Source organism: Callorhinus ursinus, unplaced genomic scaffold (genome assembly GCF_003265705.2).
Source record: "Callorhinus ursinus isolate GAN/ISIS: 27379988/994484 unplaced genomic scaffold, GSC_fseal_2.0 scaffold17, whole genome shotgun sequence".
Classification (NCBI taxonomy): Eukaryota; Metazoa; Chordata; class Mammalia; order Carnivora; family Otariidae; genus Callorhinus; species Callorhinus ursinus.
This window is the reverse complement of record NW_027397079.1, coordinates 20,604,286-20,625,976: the sequence shown is the minus strand read 5'-3', so window position 1 is coordinate 20,625,976 and position 21,691 is coordinate 20,604,286. Positions and strand designations below refer to the sequence as shown.

General features: G+C 37.2%; 1 protein-coding gene and 1 long non-coding RNA gene across 6 annotated transcripts in view; one reads left to right on the top strand and one right to left on the bottom strand.

Annotated features, from left to right (window-relative positions):
* LOC112834537 (uncharacterized) overlaps positions 1-7,656 on the top strand; it is a 29,778-nt gene extending 22,122 nt beyond the window's left edge. Inside the window, exon 3 of the long non-coding RNA XR_003210944.2 lies at positions 6,049-7,656. This is a non-coding gene — a long non-coding RNA (uncharacterized lncRNA). The remainder of the gene's footprint in view (positions 1-6,048) is intronic.
* FRG1 (FSHD region gene 1) overlaps positions 1-18,745 on the bottom strand; it is a 40,207-nt gene extending 21,462 nt beyond the window's left edge. For 3 of the 5 annotated variants that reach the window (XM_073902355.1, XM_073902356.1, XM_073902354.1), the window contains exons 1-6: positions 18,484-18,745; positions 16,511-16,581; positions 9,109-9,234; positions 7,650-7,707; positions 4,142-4,256; positions 2,171-2,275 (exon numbers count right to left, since the gene is read on the bottom strand). In XM_073902355.1, the coding sequence (XP_073758456.1) occupies positions 2,171-2,275; positions 4,142-4,256; positions 7,650-7,707; positions 9,109-9,234; positions 16,511-16,581; positions 18,484-18,545 (537 nt within the window). In that variant the 5' untranslated portion in view covers positions 18,546-18,745. Of the gene's footprint in view, positions 1-2,170; positions 2,276-4,141; positions 4,257-7,649; positions 7,708-9,108; positions 9,235-13,827; positions 13,989-16,510; positions 16,582-18,483 lie in introns of those variants that run through there. The other 2 variants (XM_025885979.2, XM_073902357.1) reach the window with 2 other exon arrangements.
* Positions 18,746-21,691: the final 2,946 nt, after the last annotated feature.

The following is a 21,691-nucleotide window of genomic DNA, read 5'->3' as shown; positions in this document are numbered from 1 at the left end:
AGGGGAGGGGAGGGAGGGGCAGAGGGAGAGAGAGAAGCAGGCTCCCCGCTGAGCAGGAAGCCAGACGTGGGGCTCGATCCCAGGACCCTGGGACCATGACCCTGTGCAGAAGGCAGACGCTTAACTGACTGAGACAATGAGGCGCCCCTCTAGATAATGTTTTTATTTATATATGTATAATTTATACAAATAATTGCTATTATGTTTCTCCACAGCCTTTGCATCAGACACAAAAGACAAAATTATTTGAAAAACATTTTATAGATCAGATCCTGCTGAGCAATTAGGCAATAATTTAATTAATTTTGGCCTCAAAGTAAATATTCAAATTATCCCTATAGATAGTGTTTATTTTGTAACACTGGAAGTTTAAGATAGTAGCTATTTTAATTTGCACAGCTATTCCCAAATCCATTAAAACTTTTAACATGACACAGCTCACTTATTTACTTAATTGGAATCCACTCCTTCTAAATCTTCCTTATAGCCTCATAAATTGCGACAGATATTTATTATCACAATGCCATAAATTGATATAGTAATTAGGATCCACTGAATGGGGCAAGAAGGGGACAGAATTCAGGCCCCAAGAACTGGCCATTTGCAACCCAGAGCACAGGATTTACGTCTCCAAAGTGATCTTTGTGGCTCAGAGTCCAATTCCAAGGCTGCTTAGAAAGTGGTGCCCAATAAGGCATGTGCCAGTGCTACCTGTGTGACAGGTTTGGTTAAGGGGGTCCTGGCAGACCTGGGAAGATTACTGGCCAGGGCCTGTGACAATACTACTTTTGACAGGAGGGAATGTGTCCTGATAGGCTAAAAGGTGGACAGCTGATACAGACTAGCAGAGCCTGTGAAGTAAAATGCAAGATGGAAAGAGTTCTGGATTATCATTGCTCAGAGCTTCCAGGTACTTAACTAACCAAAGAGACTCAGGGAAATGTAACAGACACTTCATATAAAAACAGCTGTAATTAAATACAGCAGTTTTTGTTTTGTTTTTTCCCATAAAAGTGCAAAGTACTGCACTTTATTTGCATTGTCTTCAAAAATCATACTTTTAGGTAAGTGAGACATCCACCAGCATTTTTCTAATGACCTGTTTCCTGAGAGGCAGTATGGTAGTTTCTAGTCAGTTGGGCCTGGGTATACATCCTGTCTCTATCATATCTAGCTGTGTGAGTTCATGACTGATAACAACAGGTGAGGATGTAAGGAGGCTCAGAGGCTCTCTCCTCATCGGTAAAGTTAAGATAATAGGTACTTCACAGGAACTTTGTGAAGATTCAAGAAGACAGTGCTTGTGTCACATTCAACAGAGTGCCTGTAGCTGCTGGCTTCTGTTTTGGTTTGTAGGTTTTTTTTTTTTTTTTAATGTAATTGAAAAATGTTATGACTAACATTTATTATACACCTTGTAATTCTGTTTTTGGGAATTTATCCTCAGATATACCTGCACACCTACAGAATGATGCACATTCAAAGTTATGTGTTACAGCACTGTTTCTAAGGGCAAAAGATGGGAAATCACCTAAATTTGCATTTATGAGTAACTGATTAAATAAATTATGGCTTATCCCTAAAATGGGATATTATGTAGCTGTTAAAAAGAGAAAATTTTCTACATAGTGATAAGGGAAAATCTCCAAGATAAAAATACTAAGGAAAAAAAAATCAAGGTCGAAAGGAGGATATGCAGGAGGCTAACTTTATTGTAAAAAAGTAGAAAATTATAAACATTTTTATTAAGAAACTCTGGTAGGCTATAGAAGGATGGGAGTCATGTATTTATATGCTTATATTTTTAAAATTTTGAACCATGTGAACCTATTTAAAAAGTTAAATTTTAAAATGCAAGCAAGAAAAAAAAAAAAGGAAACAGAGTCCTAAAAAGCATGTGGAACTACTCAGAAAAAGATACTAATACATGGAGGTAAGATATAATAATTTCGCTACCGCATGGTACAAAAAAGCCATCAGTTATAGGATTTATAATTAAGCTTTTTATAATAAAGCTTATTCAGAGCATAATATAAAACATTGCATTACATCTTTAAAGTGATAGTAAATGACTTCAACATTTTTAAGAGGTACAGTCACATCATATATGTGACATGTATTAGTCTACAGAAAAATGAAAAAAAAAATTAAAGAAAAATGTCATGATTACCTTTATCATTTCTTCTTCTCCTGCTGTTTTACTTTTTGCTTCTATATCACCTGCTTCATTGCATCTAATAAAGCAGCTATTTGAAGCCAATAAAGCCATTTTTCCCTATATAAAGTAATATAAAAGTTACAAGACTACTGCAAAAGAATTAAGTCTTGAGAATGAAATTAATTTTGCCCCTTAGCCCCAACTGTAAAAGTAATCAGTAAAAAGAATTTGGAGAAAACACAGAAGATAAAAAAAACATACAGAAAAGAAAACCAAAATCACCTATAATCTTACTACTCAAAAATAACCTCATTAACTATTTTTAGTATATTCTATTAGTAGGACGAATTCTAACTAGATGAAATAGAATTGTTTCCTTTGGCCTTAAAGATCTATTGAGGCTATAACTGATTTAGTTCTGTTTGAAAAATAATTAGCTTTTAAGGCAATAAGAGATTATATAATGCATAGTAATTTATTAAAAAAATCGTGTTTTAAGTAAAAATTTTTTCATATTTAGAAAATACAAAAATATACAAGAGCTAGCTTTTGGTGCTTTTGAATTTACTGCTCAGAACTTTAAGAATCAGTGTCAAAGGGAGGTTTTTATGTGGACAAAAATGATGGTGGGCAGAGGTACTACTGCTATTTTTGTTGCACTATTTCCTCCCACAGTTTTACTGAGATATAATTGACAATCACCGCATAAGTTTAAGGTGTACGGCGTAATAGTTTGGCTTAACGCTTATTGTGAAATGATTATCTTAAGTTTTAGTTAGCATCCATCATCTCATGCAGTTAACAATAAAAATAAAACAATTTTTTTCCTTATGATGAGAACTCAGGGTTTACTCTCTTAACAACTTTCCTATATATCATACAGCAGCGTCAGCTAGAGTCATCATGCTCTATGTTATATCCCTGGCACTTATTTATCTTGTGATTGGAAGTTTGTATCTTTTGACCACCTTCTTCCTCTAACTCCTAATCCCAAAACCTACCGCTCTGGTAACCAACCACAATTCTGATGTCTTTTTCTGAGTTTTATTTGTTTGTTTTTAAGATTCCATATATAAGTGAGATCATACAGTTGTCTTTCTCTGACTGACTTCACTTAGCAAGGTCCATCCATGCTGTTACAAATGGCAAGGTTTACTCACCTTTTATGGCTGAATAATATTCCACTGTATATGTGTATACCACAACTTCTTTATCCATTTATCTATCAATGGACATTTAGGTTGTTTCCATATCTTGGCTCTTATAAGTAATACCACTGTGAACATGGGGGTGCAGATATCTTTTCAAGTTAGTTTTTTGGTTTCTTTGGATATATTCTCACAAGTGGGATTGTTGGATCTTATAATAATTCTATTTTTAATTTTTTGAGGAACCTCCATACTGTTTTCCACAGTGGCTGCTTCAGTTTGCATTTCCACCAGCAGTGCATGAAGGGGCCCTTTTCTCCACATCCTCCCAGCATTTATCTCTTTTTGAAGATGGCCATTCTAACAGGCAGGAAGTGATACCTTATTGTGCTTTTGATTTGCATTTCCCTAATGACTAGTGATGTTGAGCATCTTTTCATGTACCTGTTGGCCTTTCATATATCTTCTCTGGGAAAAAATGTCTAGTCAGGTCTTTTGCCCAGTTTTTAATTGGGTTATTTGTTTCTTTGCTGTTGAGTTGGTATCAGCTCTTTATATATTTGGGTATTAACCCCTTATCAGAAATACGGTGTGCAAATATTTTTTCTCATCCTATAGGTTGTCTTTTCACTTTGTTGATTATTTCTTTTGCTGTGTTGCACTGTTTTTCAAGACCTTTTTAAGGTTACGAGTTCGTATTGGTTTTCAATTTAATGGGTTATATTACTGCACTCTATATTTTTGGGGGGTTTTTTTGGAATATATATTCTCATTGACTGTTAAAGACTGTATCTTACATTGACAAGAAGCTTTTGTGAACAATAATAGCACTTACATCTTGAAAGACTGGTTCCCATTGTTCTCTTGGTCCAATTGCATCTGAACGCCCCACAACAAGTCCATCTGAATTAATACCAAGGTATTTTCCATAGCCAGATTTCAGGGCAATTCTTTAGATTAACAAAAAGGAAATGTTAAAAGCGGAAAGAAAATTGAATATGGAACATAAAAATAATGTTTGTGTGTGTACAGAAATCCAGGCTAGCCAGAGTCCAAATTTTCAAAAGCCACATGTGGTTAGTGACTACCATATTGGACAGTGTAGTTCTATATATGTAATTTTATATTGTAGTTACAAGGCTCCTATTACATGCTATCAAATTGCTTTCCAGAAAAAATCTGTATCAACTTAACATTCTCACCTCAAGTCAGGAGAGTATCATTTCACCATAGATCTATTAACATTATGCCTTTTTTAGAAAAAATTAGAATATCAGATACAGGAAAAATAGTATCCTTTTTAATTGATATTTTAACCATTGTAAGTGACATTTGTACTTCCCTTCCTTTTTAGTTTTTATCTTTTTGTCCATTTTTCTGTTGCTTTCTTACTGCTTTCCTTAGTGTTATGAATCCTGTACATACATACAAAGAATAAAAATTCGCTGCCTGTTAACGTTGTTGCAAATATTTTCCTCATTTGCCTATTTTATATTTTTTGTTTTCAACTGTAAAGAAGTTTGCGTTTATTGATTTTTCTTCTGCTGCTTTTATTCTTTAAAAGTCTCTTAGGGGCGCCTGGGTGGCTCAGTCATTTAAGTGTCTGACTTCAGCTCAAGTTATGATCTTGTGATCCTGGGATGGAGCCCCACAAGCTCCACAGGCAGGCTCTGTGCTCCTCGCTCAGCAAGGAGTCTGCTTCTCCCTCTCCCTCGCCCCCTCCCCAGTGCTCACTCCCTCTCTCCAAAGTAAATAAATAAATCTTAAAAAAATAAAAAAGTCTTTCACTATACTTATTGGCCACTCAAATAAAGCATAGGAATGATAATCTTTTTTAAGATTTTATTTATTTATTTTGATATATATAGAGAGACAGCGAGAGAGGGAACACAAGCGGGGGCAGGGTGGGAAAGGGAGAAGCGGGCCCACGGGACTCGATCCCAGGACCCCGGGACCACGACCTGAGCCGAAGGCAGACGCCCAACGACTGAGCCACCCAGGCGCCCCAGGAATGATAATCTTAATGTGATTTTTTTTAAAGAAAAAAATATGATTCCTTAACTTTTAGCTTACCAATCCCTTGTGCCAAGGGACTGATTTTATATTAATTTACAGGTTAATGACAGTATAATGTAAATCATTTCATGTTGATGCAGCCAATTATTAGCATACTGAAATTCAATTTCTGTGTGCACTACCCAAAGTATCATTCTGTACTTTTGCACTGTGAGAATAAAAAAGGTCAGCTTATGAAATGATTGTAAAAATAGTAAATAAAATATTCTTTTGGTCTTCATGGCTATGTTGTAACATTCTCTATTGATTTTAGTAATTTTAATAATATTCCTTCTATCTTGTTTATCTCTTCCATCTTATTGTGTCTTCTTCAGTTTTTTTCATGAGTGTTCTGTAGTTCCTAGAGTATATATCCTTTACCTCTTTGGTTAGGTTTATTCTGAGGTATCTTACGGTTTTTGGTGCTATTGTAAATGGAATTGTTTCTCTAATTTCTCTTTCTACAGTTGCATTGTTAGTGTATAAGAAAGCAACTGATTTCTGTGCATTGATTTTGTATCCTGCCACATTACTGAATTGCTTTATGAGTTCTAGTAATTTGGGGGTGGAGTCTTTTGGGTTTTCCACATAAAGTATTATGTCATCTGCAAAAAGAGAGAGTTTGACTTCTTCTTTGCCAATTTGAATACCTTCTATTTCTTTTTGTTGTCTGATTACTGTTGCTAGGACTTCTAGTACTATGTTGAACAACAGTGGCAAGAGTGGACATCCTTGACGTGTTCCTGATTTTAAGGGAAAGGCTCTCAGCTTTTCCCCACTGAGGATGATATTCGCTGCTTATGGATTGGAAGAATAAACACTGTTAAAAAGTCTATGCTACCCAGAGCAATCTATACCTTCAATGCTATCCCGATCAAAATTCCAATGACATTTTTCAAAGTGCTGGAACAAACAATCCTAAAATTTGTATGGAATCAGAAAAGACCCCAAATCACCAAGGAAATGTTGAAAAAGAAAAAGTTGGGGGCATCACGTTGCCCGATTTCAAGCTATATTACAAAGCAGTGATCACCAAGACAGCATGGTACTGGCACAAAAACAGACATACAGACCAATGGAACAGAATAGAGAGCTCAGATATGGACCCTCAAGTCTATGGTCAAATAATCTTCGACAAAGCAGGAAAAAATATGCAATGGAAAAAAGTCTCTTTAATAAATGGTGCTAGGAAAATTGGACAGCCACATACAGAAGAACGAAACTCGACCATTCTCTAACATCATACACAAAGATAAACTCAAAATGGATGAAAGACCTCAATGTGAGACAGGAATCCATCAAAATCCTAGAGAACATAGGCAATAATCTCTTTGACATCGGCCACAGCAACTTCTTTCAAGATACATCTCCAAAAGTTAGTGAAACAAAAGCAAAAATGAACTTTTGGGACTTCATCAAGATATCTTGTTTATATCTTGACTTCTGACAAGTAAGTTAACGTATCACAGCAACATCAGACCAGGTTTTGCCTTATGTCTGTTTTCTTTACATGATCTTTCTAATCTATATCTTATTTGGTCTGTGACATTATTAATATTCATTTTTTTTCTAGCCTAGTATTATATATTGCTAGGAATCATAGTGTGTTTTTATTTGGAGCTTTAGTTCTCTTTCAAAGACACAGTTGCTGCAAATGAAATTTAATAATACCTAAATACAGCATATATGTTATATTTTTTTATTTTTATTTTATTTTTTTTAAAGATTTTATTTATTTGAGAGAAAGAGAGAATGAGAGAGAGCACGAAAGGGAAGAGGGTCAGAGGGAGAAGCAGACTCCCTGCCGAGCAGGGAGCCCGATGCGGGACGCGATCCCGGGACTCCAGGATCATGACCTGAGCCGAGGGCAGTCGCTTAACCAACTGAGCCACCCAGGCGCCCTATGTTATATTTTTTAAATGTCACAAAATATACTTTCAAAAAGATTGTTTTGCTTTTTACATCAAAATTGGTCTGTGGAATTAAGTTAGCTTAATTACCTATATATAGAAATTTTTCAGTGAATAAGTTTAAATTTTTTAAGATTTTATTTATTTATTTGACAGAGAGAGACAGCGAGAGAGGAAACACAAGCAGGGGGAGTGGGAGAGGGAGAAGCAGGCTTCCCATGGAGCAGGGAGCCTGATGTGGGGGGCTCGATCTCAGGACCCTGGGACCATGACCTGAGCCGAAGGCAGACGCTTATTGACTGAGCCACTCAGGGGCCCCAGTGAATAAAATTAAATTAAAAAAATAAAAGGTGATTAATTATAGTTCAACTTACTTACCTGGAATCAGACAATTTGACAGCTGTAAACTGCTCTGGAGGACTAGGGCCCTCATCAACTATAGGAGAAAAAACATTTGAAATGAATTTGACATCTGTTACAAATATACATGTAAAGATATTCTTCAGCTTTAAAAAGTTTTTTTTAGTGCAGTTGCTGGGTCGTAGGGTAGCTCTATTTTCAACTCTTTGAGGAACCTCTGTACTGTTTTCCAGAGTGGCTGCACCAACTTGCATTCCCACCAATAGTGTAGGAGAGTTCCCCTTTCTCCACATCCCCGCCAACATCTGTCGTTTCCTGACTTGTTAATTTTAGCCATTCTGACTGGTGTGAGGTGGTATCTCATTGAGGGTTCTAGAGGGGAGGGGGGTGGGGGATGGGTTAGCCTGGTGATGGGTATTAAGGAGGGCACGTATTGAATGGAGCACTGGGTGTTATACACAAACAATGAATCATGGAACACTACATCAAAAACTGATGGAGGGGGAGATGAACCATGAGAGACGATGGACTCTGAAAAACAAACTGAGGGTTCTAGAGGGGAGGGGCGTGGGGGGATGGGTTAGCCTGGTGATGGGTATTGAGGAGGGCACGTTCTGCGTGGAGCACTGGGTGTTATGCACAAACAATGAATCATGGAACACTACATCAAAAACTAATGATGTAATGTATGGTGATTAACATAATAAAAAATTTAAAGTATAAAAAACAAAAACTAATGATGTAATGTATGGTGATGAACATAACAAAATAAAATTAAAGTTTTCTTTTAAAATTAAATCTAAGAATATTGTGATATTTTGATATAATCATAATTATTCAGATTAGAGCATCAAGATCTACTTTATCTTCTTATGACTACAGTGTTAGTTTTACATACTTAATAGGTAAGTCAGCATGATGCTTACTCACTTAAATTTTCTTTTTGTGTTTTAAAATACACTCAGTAGACAGACAAATAAGCATTTAATACTTAAAAAACCAAATGCTTTAACTTATTCAAGGGATGGACAGTCATACTAAAAGATACTGCTTTTTATCTTCTGATTGCTTCGTATCTCATTAGTACTTATTCTGATGGGCTAGAAGGAATAACAAAACCTCAAATTGTTAATAATGCTCCAGGTTAGTTTTGGCAATAGGTCTAAAGAATAAAGGAATCAAATCTCTGACTCAACTAGGATTCCCTTTCAATTTCAATTATTCATGTTGCTTTTGATTTCAATTGATACTCTTCTGGAACTATAAAGAATGTTTTCACATGCTTACATTGGAAAGAGGGATTTGCCAATAATTGGTAAATATTAAGGAAGGAAAAAAGAGGAAGAGTCAAATGCAATGGATTTATTCCTTTGGAATATACTTGAGATTAGTTAGAATTTGGCCTAAGTGAATGAATGTCATAAAATATATACTTTAAATGGGCTTTTCCCTTCCATTGCTTCTACTAGACACAGACCTTCTTTATGTGGAGCTCCCAGTGTAAAAAGTCCATTGTCAAGTGCATGTATGTAGGTTCCTTTATCCATTTCAATTGCTATGGTTCCTGATATTTCACCAAAGTTTGTTACTGTCCACCAGATTCCTGAAAAATAAAATCAATTTTAAATTTTTATTTTAGATTTGACACAAGGTTCTTATTTGTTGTTCTTGTTATAACTTATTTTTTTAAAACTTTTTATTTTCCAGTTATAAGAAATAATACAGAAAGATCGCCTGTACCCTTTACTTATCTCTCCCAGTGGTAACATCTTACATAATTATAGTACAATGTCAAAATCAGGAAAACTACCCTTTATACAAACTATGAGCCTTATTTAGATTTCATCAGTTTTATATAAACTCATTTCTATGTTTGTATGTATGTGTATACATGTAGGTGACCACCACCCACAATCAAGATTACATTCTTTTCCAAAATATAAAATAGCAGTGCATGTGAAGGCACAAAATGATGGCGAACAGTCTCTTTCATTTCCTCCCCAGCCATCCATGGCTGCTTTCCAGAGGCAATGACTATTATCACCTGTTTCTTACGAATCCCTTCAGAAAGACTTTCTAGCACAGTATTCTTTTTTTCCCCAAGTTTTTATTTAAATTCCAGTTAGTTAACATACAGTGTAATACTAGTTTCAGGTATAGAATTTAGTGATTCATCACTTACACACAACGCTCTGCTCATCACAAGTGCCGTACTCAATACCTTTCACCCTTTTAACCCATCTCCCTGCCCACCTCCCAACCAGCAACCCTGTTTGTTCTCTATAGTTAAGAGTCTGTTTTCTGGTGTGTCTCTTTCTCCCTCTCTCTCTTTTTTCCTATGTCCATCTGTTTTGTTTCCTGAATTCCACATACGAGTAAAATCATATGGTATTTGTTTTTCTCTAACTTATTTCACTTAGCGTAATGCTCTCTAGCTCCATTACATTGCAAATGGCAAGATTTCATTCTTTTTTATGGTCTAGCATGGTATTCTTTTTTTTTTAAAGATTTTATTTATTTATTTCAGAGAGAGAGAGAATGAGAGATAGAAAGCACGAGAGGGAAGAGGGTCAGAGGGAGAAGCAGACTCCCTGCTGAGCAGGAAGCCCAATGTGGGACTCGATCCTGGGACTCCAGGATCATGACCTGAGCTGAAGGCAGTCGCTTAACCAACTGAGCCACCCAGGCGCCCTAGCACAGTATTCTTAACCATGATTTAAATTAGAACCAAAATGAGCAGAAACTATGTACTCTATTTACATGAACAGAAATGGGTTTCTTTTTTTATTCATTTTTAAATTCAAATATAATTAGCATACAGTTATATTAGTTTCATATATACAATATAATGACTCAGGAATTCTATACATTTCTCAGTGCTCATCAAGGTAAGTGTACTCTTAATTCCCCTTCACCCAATTCACCTATCCGCCTACTCATGATGCACATTCAATACAAGCTCTATCAAAATATAAATAATTTTTCACAGAACTAGAATAATCCTAAAATTTGTATGGAACCACAAAAGATCCCAAATAGCCAAAGCAATCTTGAAAAAGAATACAGCAGGAGGTATCACAATCCCAGATTTCAAGATATACTACAAAGCTGTAATAAAAAAATAAAAACATTATGGTACTGGCATAAATATAGACATACAGATCAATGGAACAGAACAGAGTGTCTAGAAATAAACCCACACTTTTATGGTAAATTAATTTATGACAAAGAAGGCAAGAATATAGAATGAGGAAAAGACAATCTTCAACAAATGGTGCTGGGAAAAATGGACCACTTTCTTATACCATATACAAAAATAAACTCAAAATAGATTAAAGACCTAAATGTGAGAACTGAACCCATAAGACTTCTACAAGAAAAGATAGGCAGTATCCCTCCTGATTCTTTGACATCAGCTGTAGAAACATTTTTCTTAGATATGTCTTCTCTGGCAAAGGAAACAAAAGCAAAATTAAACTATTTGAGACTATACCAAAATAAAAAGTTTTTGTGCAGTGAAGGAAACCATCAACAAAACAAAAAGACAACCTACCGAATGGAAGAAGTTAGTTGCAAATGATATATCCAATAAGGGTTTAATATCCAAACTATATAAAGAACTTATACAACTCAACACCAAAAAACCCCAAAAAATCCAATTAAAAAATGGATCGAGGAACTGAATAGAAATTTTTCCACATAAGACATAGAGATGGCCAACAGACACAGAAAATGTTTAACATTACTAATCATCAGGGAAATGCAAATTAAAACCACAATGAGATATTACCTTACACCTGTTAGAATGGCTAAAATAAAAAAAAAAAAAGACAAGAAATAACAAGTGTTGGAGAAGATGTGGGGAAAAAGGAATCCTTGTGCACTGTTGGTGGGAATGCAAACTGGTGCAGACACTGTGGAAAACAGTATGGCGTTTCCTCACAAAATTAAACAGAATTACCACAAGATCCAGTAATTCCACTACTGGGTATTTACCCAAAGAAAATGAAAACACTAATTTGAAAAGATAGATGCACTCCTATGTTTACTGCATCAGTTTATTGCTGGGCTTTTTGTTCTGTTCTATTGATCTTTGTATTGTTTTTATGCTAATACCAAACTTTTGATTAGTCTATCTTTGTGATATTGTTTGAAATCAGGAAGTGTGGTACCTCCAGCCTAGTTCTTCTTTCTTAAGACTGCTAGCTATCTGGGGTCTTTTGTGGTTCCTTACAAATTTTAGCACTGTTAGTTATTTGTGAAAAATTCCACTGGAATTTTGATAGAAACTGCACTGAATCTGTAGATTGCTTTGAGGTAGTATGCGTATTTTAACAATTTAATTCTTCTGATCCATGAACATGGAATATCTTTCCATTTATATGTGTCTTCTTCAAATTCTTTTATCAATGTCATACTTTTCAATGTACAGGTCTTTCACATCCTTGGTTAAATTTAATCCTAGGTATTTTATTCTTTTTGGTACAATTGTAAATGGAATTATTTTTCTTAATTTCTCTTTTAGATACTTCAGTATTAACATAGAGAAATAGAACAGATTTCTGTATGTTGATTTTATATCCTGAAACTTTACTGAATTCATTTATTCTAACAGTTTTTTTGGTGGAGTCTTTAGGGTTTTCTATATATAAGATCATGTCATCTGCCAATAGTGACAGTTTCATTTCTTCCTCTCTGATTTGGATGCCTTTCTTTCTTTCTTTTTTTGCCTAAGTGCTTTGGCTAGGGCTGCCAATACTATGTTGAATAAAAGCAGCAAGAGTAGGTATCCTTGTCTTATTCCTGATCTTAGAGAAAAAACTTTCAGATTTTCACTGTTGATTATGAAACTAAATTGTACGTTAACTAAAGGAGAAATCTATCAGTCATTAATAAGATATTAGATGATATTAAGGAATTCTTGTTAATTTTGTTAGGTCTGATAATGATATACTCTTATGTATTAAAAGAGCGAGCAGGGCACCTGGGTGGCTCAGTAAGTTAAGCGTCTGCCTTCAGCTCAGTTCATGATCCCAGGGTCCTGGGATCGAGCCCTGCATTGGGCTCCGTGCTCAGTGGGGAGCCTGTTTCTCCCTCTTCCACTCCCCGTGCTTCTGCTCTTTCTCTTTCTCTCTCTCAAATAAATAAATAAATAAATAAAATCTTTAAAAAAATTAGCAAAACAGAAGGAAAGAGTGAGACTGACTTTATCAGCAATGTACATTTATGTATATATGGGTAGAATGACATAACATCCTGTTTTACTTTAATATTCTTCAGAAAAAAATGGGGTGCCTAGGTAGCTCAGCTGGATGAGTGACCGACTCTTGATTTCAGCTCAGGTCATGATCTCAGGGTCGTGGGACTGAGCCCTGCAGTAGGCAGTAGGCTCCACACTCAGCAGGGAGTCTGCCTGAGATTCTCTCCCTCTGCCCTTCCTCCTGCTCACGCAATCTCTCTCTTAAAATAAAATAAATCTTAAAATTCTCCAGAAAAAAAATGTGCATAGGATATTATCTCAGAGTAAGAAAGTATGTAAGTGAAACAAGACTGGCAAAATAACGATCATTACTAATGCTGGGGGTATGGGCACATGGGAAATTCACTATATTCTCCTCTCTACTTATGAATTAGTTTGAAAATTTCCATAAAACAAAGTTTTTAAAAATTGAGTCTATCACACTGCATAAAATTTCCTATTCATCTAAATAAGGAAGGCTTTTGGGGCGCCTGGGTGGCTCAGTCATTAAGCATCTGCCTTCGGCTCAGGTCATGATCCCAGGGTCCTGGGATCCAGCCCCACATCAGACTCCCTGCTCCACGGGAAGCCTGCTTCTCCCTCTCCCACTCCCCCTGCTTGTGTTCCCTCTCTCACTGTGTCTCTCTCTGTCAAATAAATAAATAAAATCTTTTTAAAAAAATAAGGAAGGCTTTTTATACCCAATAAAAAATTAGTAAAATTTTCACTTACATGAAGTTGGACTTTTACCTAATTTCATATACACAAATTAACTCAAAATGGATCAAAGACCTAAATTTTAAGAGCTAAAACTATAAAACTTAGAAGAAAACATATGGTAGAAGCCTCACAGTATTGTATTTGGCAATCATTTCTTGGATATGACACCAAAGGCACAAACAACAAAAGAAAAATCAAACAAATTGGACTTATCAAAATGAAAAACTTTTGGGCCACCTGGGTGGTTCAGTCGGTTATACATCTTACTCTTGATTTCGGCTCAGGTAATGATCTCAGGGCTGTGAGATGTAGTGCTGAGTCAGGCTCCATGGTAGGCTGTGGAGCCTGTTGAAGATTCTCTCTCTACCTTTGCCCTTCCCCAGCCTCTGTCTCCCTCTCTAAAAAAAACAAAACAAAACAAAAAAAAACAAAACTTTTGTGCATCACGGGACACTATGGAGTAAAAAGACAACACAAAAAATGGCAGGAAATATTTGTATATTACATATCTGATAAGGGATTAAGATCCAGAATATATAAAGAACTCTTAAAAAACAACAACAACAACAAAACAACCCATTTCACAAAATGGGCAAAGGACTTGAATAGATATTTCTCCAAAGAAGATACACAAATGGCGAATGAGCACATGAAAATTGCTCAATATTGCAATTCATTGAGGAAATGCAAACTGAAACCATTACGAGATACCATTTCATACCCACTAGGATGGCTACTATCACAGAACCAGAAATAACAAATGTTGGTGAGGATATGGAGAAATCAAAACCCTTGTGCACTGCTGGTAGGAATGTAAAATGGTACAGCAACTATGCAAAACAGTTCTCATAAAATTAAAAATGGAATTACCATATGATCCAGCAATTCCACTTCCAGGTATATGCCCAAAAGAATTGAGAGCAAAGTCTTGAAGAGATATCTGTACACCCATATTCCTAGCAGAATCATTCAAATAGGCAAAAAGTGGAAGTAACCCATGTGTTCTTTGAAAGATGAATGGATAAACAAAATGCAGTATATACACACAATGGAGTATTATTCAATCTTAAAATGAAGGAAATTCTGACACATGCTACAACATGGATGAACCTTGAAGACCTCACCTGATTTCAAAACATTATGAAGTGACAGTAATCAAGACAAATATATCAGTAGAACAACAAATCAATGGAACAGAGTCCAAAATTATACCAACCCATATAAAGTCAATTGATTTTTGACAAAGATATCAAGGCAGTTTAATGGAGAAAGGAAAGTCTATTCAACAATGGTGCTGGAACAAGTGGATATCAATATGAAAAAATGAAAAAAGAACCTTGACCCCTAATTCATACCAGACCAAAAATTAGTTTCTAATGTAAATACTAAAACTGAAGCCTCTTAAAGAAAATGTGGAAGAATTTCTTTATGACCTTGGGGTTAAGCAATAATTTCTTAGACTGAAGATAAAAGGCAGTAGCCTTAACAGAAAAAAAGTAATAAATAGGGTTTTATAAAAACTAAAAACTTCTATATCAAATTGTTCTGCTGTATACCTAAAACTAATACTGTTATATGTGAATTTTATTATAATTGAAAAAAAATTCTAACTTTTGCTTTCTGAAAAATACCATGTAAACAAATTAAAAATCAAACCACAGAGTGGGAGGGAAGACTAGTAACAGAACTGTATTACTTCTTGGTGGGAGTATAAAATGGTGCAACCACTTTAGAAAATTCTTGGTGGTTACTTAAGTAGTTAAATATCCACCTATTCTTTGACACAGCAATTCCATCTCTACATATCTATCCAAAATATTTAGAATTGTTGATTTGCTGTTTCAAAAAAAAGTGAAAATTTCTAGAATATTCTTTATACCATTTCATATAAAATGCAAGGGAGCCAAAATTTATGAAATTTCAAAATGCAACTGGCCAAGTTTTAAAAGAGAAAAAAATTGCTTTAAAGTATAGATGTGGAAAGGATCAGAAGGCACGCTGGTTAAATGTGTTTGGGTCAATTTATCTCTGGTACCATTTACAGGCTATCTTGATGCTCTGTTCTGTTTCATTAAGATTTTCATTCATTTGGGGGCGCCTGGGTGGCTCAGTCAGTTAAGCGTCTGCCTTCGGCTCAGGTCGTGATCCTGGGGTCCTGGGACTGAGCCCCACATTGGAGCCTGCTTCTCCCTCTCCCACTCCCCCTGCTTGTGTTCCCTCTCTCGCTATATCTCTCTGTCAAATAAATAAATAAAATCTTTAAAAAAAAAGGTTTTCATTCATTTCATAGTATACAAAATAATCACTTTTACTGTGAATTACTTTTACTGTTCCTTTAGACCAATACATATCACTGGCTTGTACAATTAAAATGCATACATGGTCAGGAGTGTCTGGGTGGCTCGGTCAGTTAAGCGTCTGCCTTTGGCTCAGGTCGTGATCCCGGGGTCCTGGGATCGAGCCCTGTATGAGTCTGCTTCTCCCTCTGCCCTTTCGCCGGCTCGTGCTCTCTCCCTCTCTCTCAAATAAATCTTTTAAAAAATGCATACATGTTCAAAGAAAATAATTAGTGAAAAATATTTAATTAAATAATATTTATCTCTATCAGGCCTCTAAAATTATGTTCAGAATCTCTGGGATATTAAGTAGTCTAATGATGGTATCAAATAAATCAGAGAGCTCTATTTCTTCTCTCCGTGCCTTGTCCAGATGATGAAAAAAAGGCATCAGCGGCATCTACTGTGCCAGACGATAAAAAGAATCCATAACTTCAAATAATATTGAACACTTTAAGAAAACTCTGTATAGGTCACAAGTTCTTTTGACTTTCTTTGAACTACTTATCCCTAACTAGGAAAGTATTTTTAAAGGCAGCTCAACCAATGTTAACTTTTCTCAGAATAAAGTATAGATACCTTACCAACAATATCAAGTTGAGTTTCTTCATCTTCTTCTCTTTTTCTCTTCTTCTCTTTGTTCTTTTTTTTTTTACTGCAGGAGATGATTTATATAGGTGAGTTTATAAATATTGATTTGATGTTAAGTATCACAAGATGCAATCTTGGAAGAATCTTTTAAGCTGTACATAGATTTATGAATTGTTGATTTACAGTTTTCTACACTGATGTACTCTCTTCCTTCTAATACTGAGAAGTCATTTCTGATGCTGTATGTATTGTGTTATAGTTAAAGAGAACAGGTTCTGGAGCCAGACTGCTTTTTTAATCTTGATATTGTCATTTCTTAGCTCTGTGACTTCTGGAAAATTTACTTAATCTCTGTCAGGTTCTCACCTGTAAAATGAGGATAATAATTTAACTGCGCTCTTAAGGTTACTGTGAGGATTAAGAGATGACATGTACCTTCACGTGTTGCTGGTGAAAATGTAAAATGGCATAGCCACTTTAGAAAATAGTTTGGGGTTGTTCAAAAAGTTAAACACAGAGTTACCATATGACTTAACAATTTACTCCTAGGTATATATCCAAGAAAAATGAAAACACACATCCACACAAAAATTTTATTAGAATATTCAAAGCAGCATTATTCATAATAACCAAAAAGTGGAAACAACCCAAATGTCCCTCAACTGATGAATGGAAAAACAAAATGTGGTATATCTATACAATGGAATATTATTTAGCCATAAAAATAAGAGTACTGATACATGCTACAACATGGACGAAGCCAGATACAAAAGACCACATACTGCATGACTCCATCTATATGAAATATTCAGAATAGGCAAACTGCTATAGACAGAAAGCAGATTAGTGGTTGTCAGGGACTAGGGGAAGAGTGGAATGGAGAATGACTGCTAATGATTATGGGGTTTCCTTCTCAGATGATGAAAATGTTGGGCAACTTGATAGTGGTGAACTTTGTGAACACACTAAAACCCACAAAATTGTACTTTATAGGGTAAATTTTATGATATATGTATTATATTTCAGTAATAAAAAATTCAGACAATACAAATTTCAGATTTATTCAGGGTAACTTCTTTGTGATTCAGACCCGTAGGCAGAGTTCTCATGGGCAGTGGCTTCAGCTTGCTCCTTAACACTTTCTTTTATCTTACCTAAAAGTACCAAAAGCTATCACTGAGGCAGGCTGAAATGCTCAACGTTTGTATGAATAATCAACTCTGAGCAAATCTATCAGTTCAAAGACAGATGGAGATATGAGTGGGCAGACACCTTTTCCTAAAAACCTAGTAATCATAAATCACTACAGCCTCCTCCTTGCCTCTGGCTCTCCTTACTGTATATGTTATCTCACTTAATCCTCGTAATCTTTTTATAGTACCATTAATCTTTCCTAATGAATGATTAAGTGGAAGCTCAAGGATATAAACGAACTTCCCACAAACTGCAAAACAAGTAACTGGTGGGAATCCAGATTTGAGCCCACATCCGTATCAAAACCCACATCTGCATATTATATTAAAAAATTAAGGTTTTTTTTTTTTTTTTTTTTACGGGGGAGGGACACAATGGTGAAAATAAGTATCCCTAATAAAGGAAGTTATTGTTATGACGCATGGCATCATCAGACTAAGGCAGACGCACCCTGCGGGGGTCTGGAGCGGGGCCTTATCAAGGGACGCAGACTTGTGGCTCCTGGGCTACTGGTCTCGCTTTCCCGTCTCCTCCCTTCTGAAAGCGCGACAGTCAGGGCGCCTCTGCGGCGGCCTGTCTCTCCAGCTCTGCTCAGGTGCCCGGAAGTGAGTCGCAGCATCAGTCCATCCAGGACCAGAGGCCAGGCCCAAGGGCTGGGAGCCTGAATAAGAGCTCTCTAAGGCTTGCGTGAGACTCTCTACCGGGGAGGGGAGGCGAAGACGCAGTGCTGTCAGAAAAGAGCCGGAGTCTCCAGCACAAACTTTGGCCTTACCTCTTAGCCTTGGTTCCCTTGAGCACGAGTTTGGTGGACTTCACATACGAGTATTCGGCCATAGTTCCGGGGACACTCTGTATATAACAGATGAGAGCTGGCTAAGGGCAAAATACCTCCACTGGAGAAGGAACTGGCGAGGGAGGCCCCCAAATAGTCACACTGCACACTCCCGGAAAACGTACGTAACTGCGGGAGTAGACTTGGCCCTCCTGCGTCCCTAGTGTTTTTTCACCCGACTCTTGAATTCTATTTCCTGTGTCCTGTCTGGGGCTACGGCAACCGCAGAGGGCCGCAATACGTCAGGGTTCATTTGCTCTTGAGAACTGAAATGTTCGGGCTTCCCTAAGTGAGGAAACCTGGGGAGACGCGCCCTCTGGTGGACGCAGACGGCGTAATAGCTGTGGAGCCATTCTTGAGGTATCCTCTTGCGAGGTCTCAGGAGAAGGGCGACAATTTGATCAGCAAAAAGGTGATGTGACTCAATCAGCCCTCCCCGTTCTACTAGCTGTGAGCTGGGCCCGACTACCCCGCGCGACCGAGTGTATTGGGCCTCGGACGATTTCCAAGCGCTTCCAATTCCAATAAACGCCTATTGTATTAACTAGAGAGACTTGAGTAACGTACAGGAAACAACTAGGGAGTAAAAGAAAATATAATTAAGTGCATAAATTTGGGCCACAGATTTCACAAGCGCTGTAGGAATTTGGGTGGAGGTGGGGTGGGAGGTTGACGTTGAAAACTAATGTAATCAGAGAAGTCTGTGTAGGATGGGTCTTTACAGAGGCTTTCGGTCTCAGTCACTGAGCAGTTCTCCTGCCTGCTCCAATCTCTTCAACAATTTCATAGTTCACTTCCCTGATTCCATTTTCTCCTGCTTCCAAACCATCTCTGGTAATGCTACCCAACGGATCTTTCTAGAGAAATAGCCGATTATTCCCCTCTCTAAAATCTATTAAACACAGCCTATTACTTTCGGGAGGGAAAATCCTGGCATCACTTAATAAACTCTTGACAATCTGGCCTCTTTTCCTGCCACTTAACCCCTGCCACCTTAGTTCCAGTCACACTAAGTGGCTGGAAATGTTTGAATGGTGTCTGTTTGCTTCTGCTGCCTGGAATGCTGCCCTTCCCTCTTTCCCACGCTCTTCATCTGGCACGGTTTTTCAACCTTTAAGACAAACTGGGGCATTATTTGCTTCTGTGAATATTAATAAAGGGAAACGTCACTAAAATGGAGAAAGGAGGAGAGAAGAGGAAGTTAGGAGGTGAAGCCTTACCACTCAACTTCAGTTACAGGAAGAATTGTCAATTACAGACCCCAACAGAAGAATCATCAGCAAGAAAGAATCATTAATTACAGGCCCCTGCAAGGGAAAGATGTGTATTGTATCTCCTACAAGATCTTCTACCCCTGAAGCTCAGCCCTTAGAAACCATCATCACCTGGACGTCTTTTTTCCCCCAGTGGACTTTTGTTCAGAATAATCTCTCCCAGTTTCCTCCTTCTTCCGCGCAAAATAATGTTCCTCTTCTTTGTTAGACTTGCTCATGGTTTTGCCATAGCTTGCATGTCCCGAATTGCAATTCTGTTATTCCCTAATAAACCCATTTTGCTAGTAAAATAACTGAAAGTTTTATTTTTCCGGGTTAACACTTCAAAACACCATCCCCAAGCATCCTGCATTTCTCATTCTGTAGCCAATTGTTTGCTTTTTCAGGGCAGAAACATAAATAGCTTATTCATCTTTGTTTCACCTATACCCTGTGCTGTACCTGCCTCAAAGTAGATCCTGCGTAAATGTTTGTTAACATGTTAAGATTCTAAAGCCCGAAGTGTAGCTCTGTGATAATAAAGACAGTGGAGCATTTAGGAGTGTGGCTTGATTAGATAGGAGGGTTTGTGGTAGAAAAATCAGAGGAAGAGAATTGGAGGGGTGTAGCATATCATGGAGGCCACTGGAGATCCATTCCTAATTTATCAACCATCTCTGCAAAGACACCGTGTGCTTGGTAATAAGATGGTGGCAATCGGATGGACAAAGTCAAGGAGCTAGATGAGTGCTGGGCTGTGAAAGGAGCAGTGAACAGCCCAGTTGGTTGGAGCGCAAGGCATGTAGAGTACAGTGGTGGGAACCAGGATTGAGAAAGCAAAGTGGGGTCATTTTGTAGCTGAAAATTTTGCATGAAATCAGGAACCAGTTGTGAGGGATTAAATTTCAGGGGGTGAAACGAACAGAGCGGTACTCCAGGATGGTTATTCTGCAGTACTTGCGTATGTCCTGTAAGCCCTGAGCCTTGGCTTTTCTTTTTGTAATGCAAATAACTGGCAAAAGATGGTTATCTCAAATAAACACATTGCCTACCACAAGACTAGATAAAGAGCCAGGCCACCTCCCACCCCACTGAGGCTCCTTTGTGATCTCGGTTGATTTCAATAACTGGCCATTTGGGCCACTTGTCTTTTCTCTTCCTGAGCTTTTAAATTTGCACTCTTATGTTTTAAATTCTCTAAGAGTGAGCCTACGAAACCCTAGGCCCTCACCCCTGGCTCCAATAAAAGCAGAAACCCCAGCCTGTGCACACTTGTGTGTTCACCATCCCCTCTCCCTCTGCCCCATATAACCTCACTGTGTGGCCCCAGCTGTGCTGTGTCTTATACCTCTATTTTTTTTCAAAGTTTCCCATTGTTGTTGTTAAAGGGCATCTTGCAATCATAATAAGAAGCATATGGCCAGTCCAAACACAACACTGGGTATCAATATGCTAGATTGGCACAAAACAGTGTGTGAGTTGTGTGAGTGATACCAAAACCCTCTTATTCAAGCTGCGACTCTTTACATAATGTAGAAAACGTGGAGGCCAGTTGGCTTCAGGAATCTTAGGAGACATTATTAAACTCAAGATTCCTGGTGGCACCATAGAATAAGGATGGGCCCATCTCAAAACTGACTCAGAAAACAAAACCATAGCAAATAATTTGGTGGGTTAGTATCCTTGTATACTAGTATCACATCTTTTTCAATATTTTCACACTACTTCCCTTTTTCTTATACTGTAACAATCTGGGTCCATGTTAAGAAAAAATTCCCAGAGCCATGAACAAAAGAGATAGGATGAGAGGGTGCTCATGTTGGCTTTTATAAGTGACATTTGGCAAAAACTCAATTTCCTCATCTCTTAAAATAGGGTTAGTAATAGTACCTCTG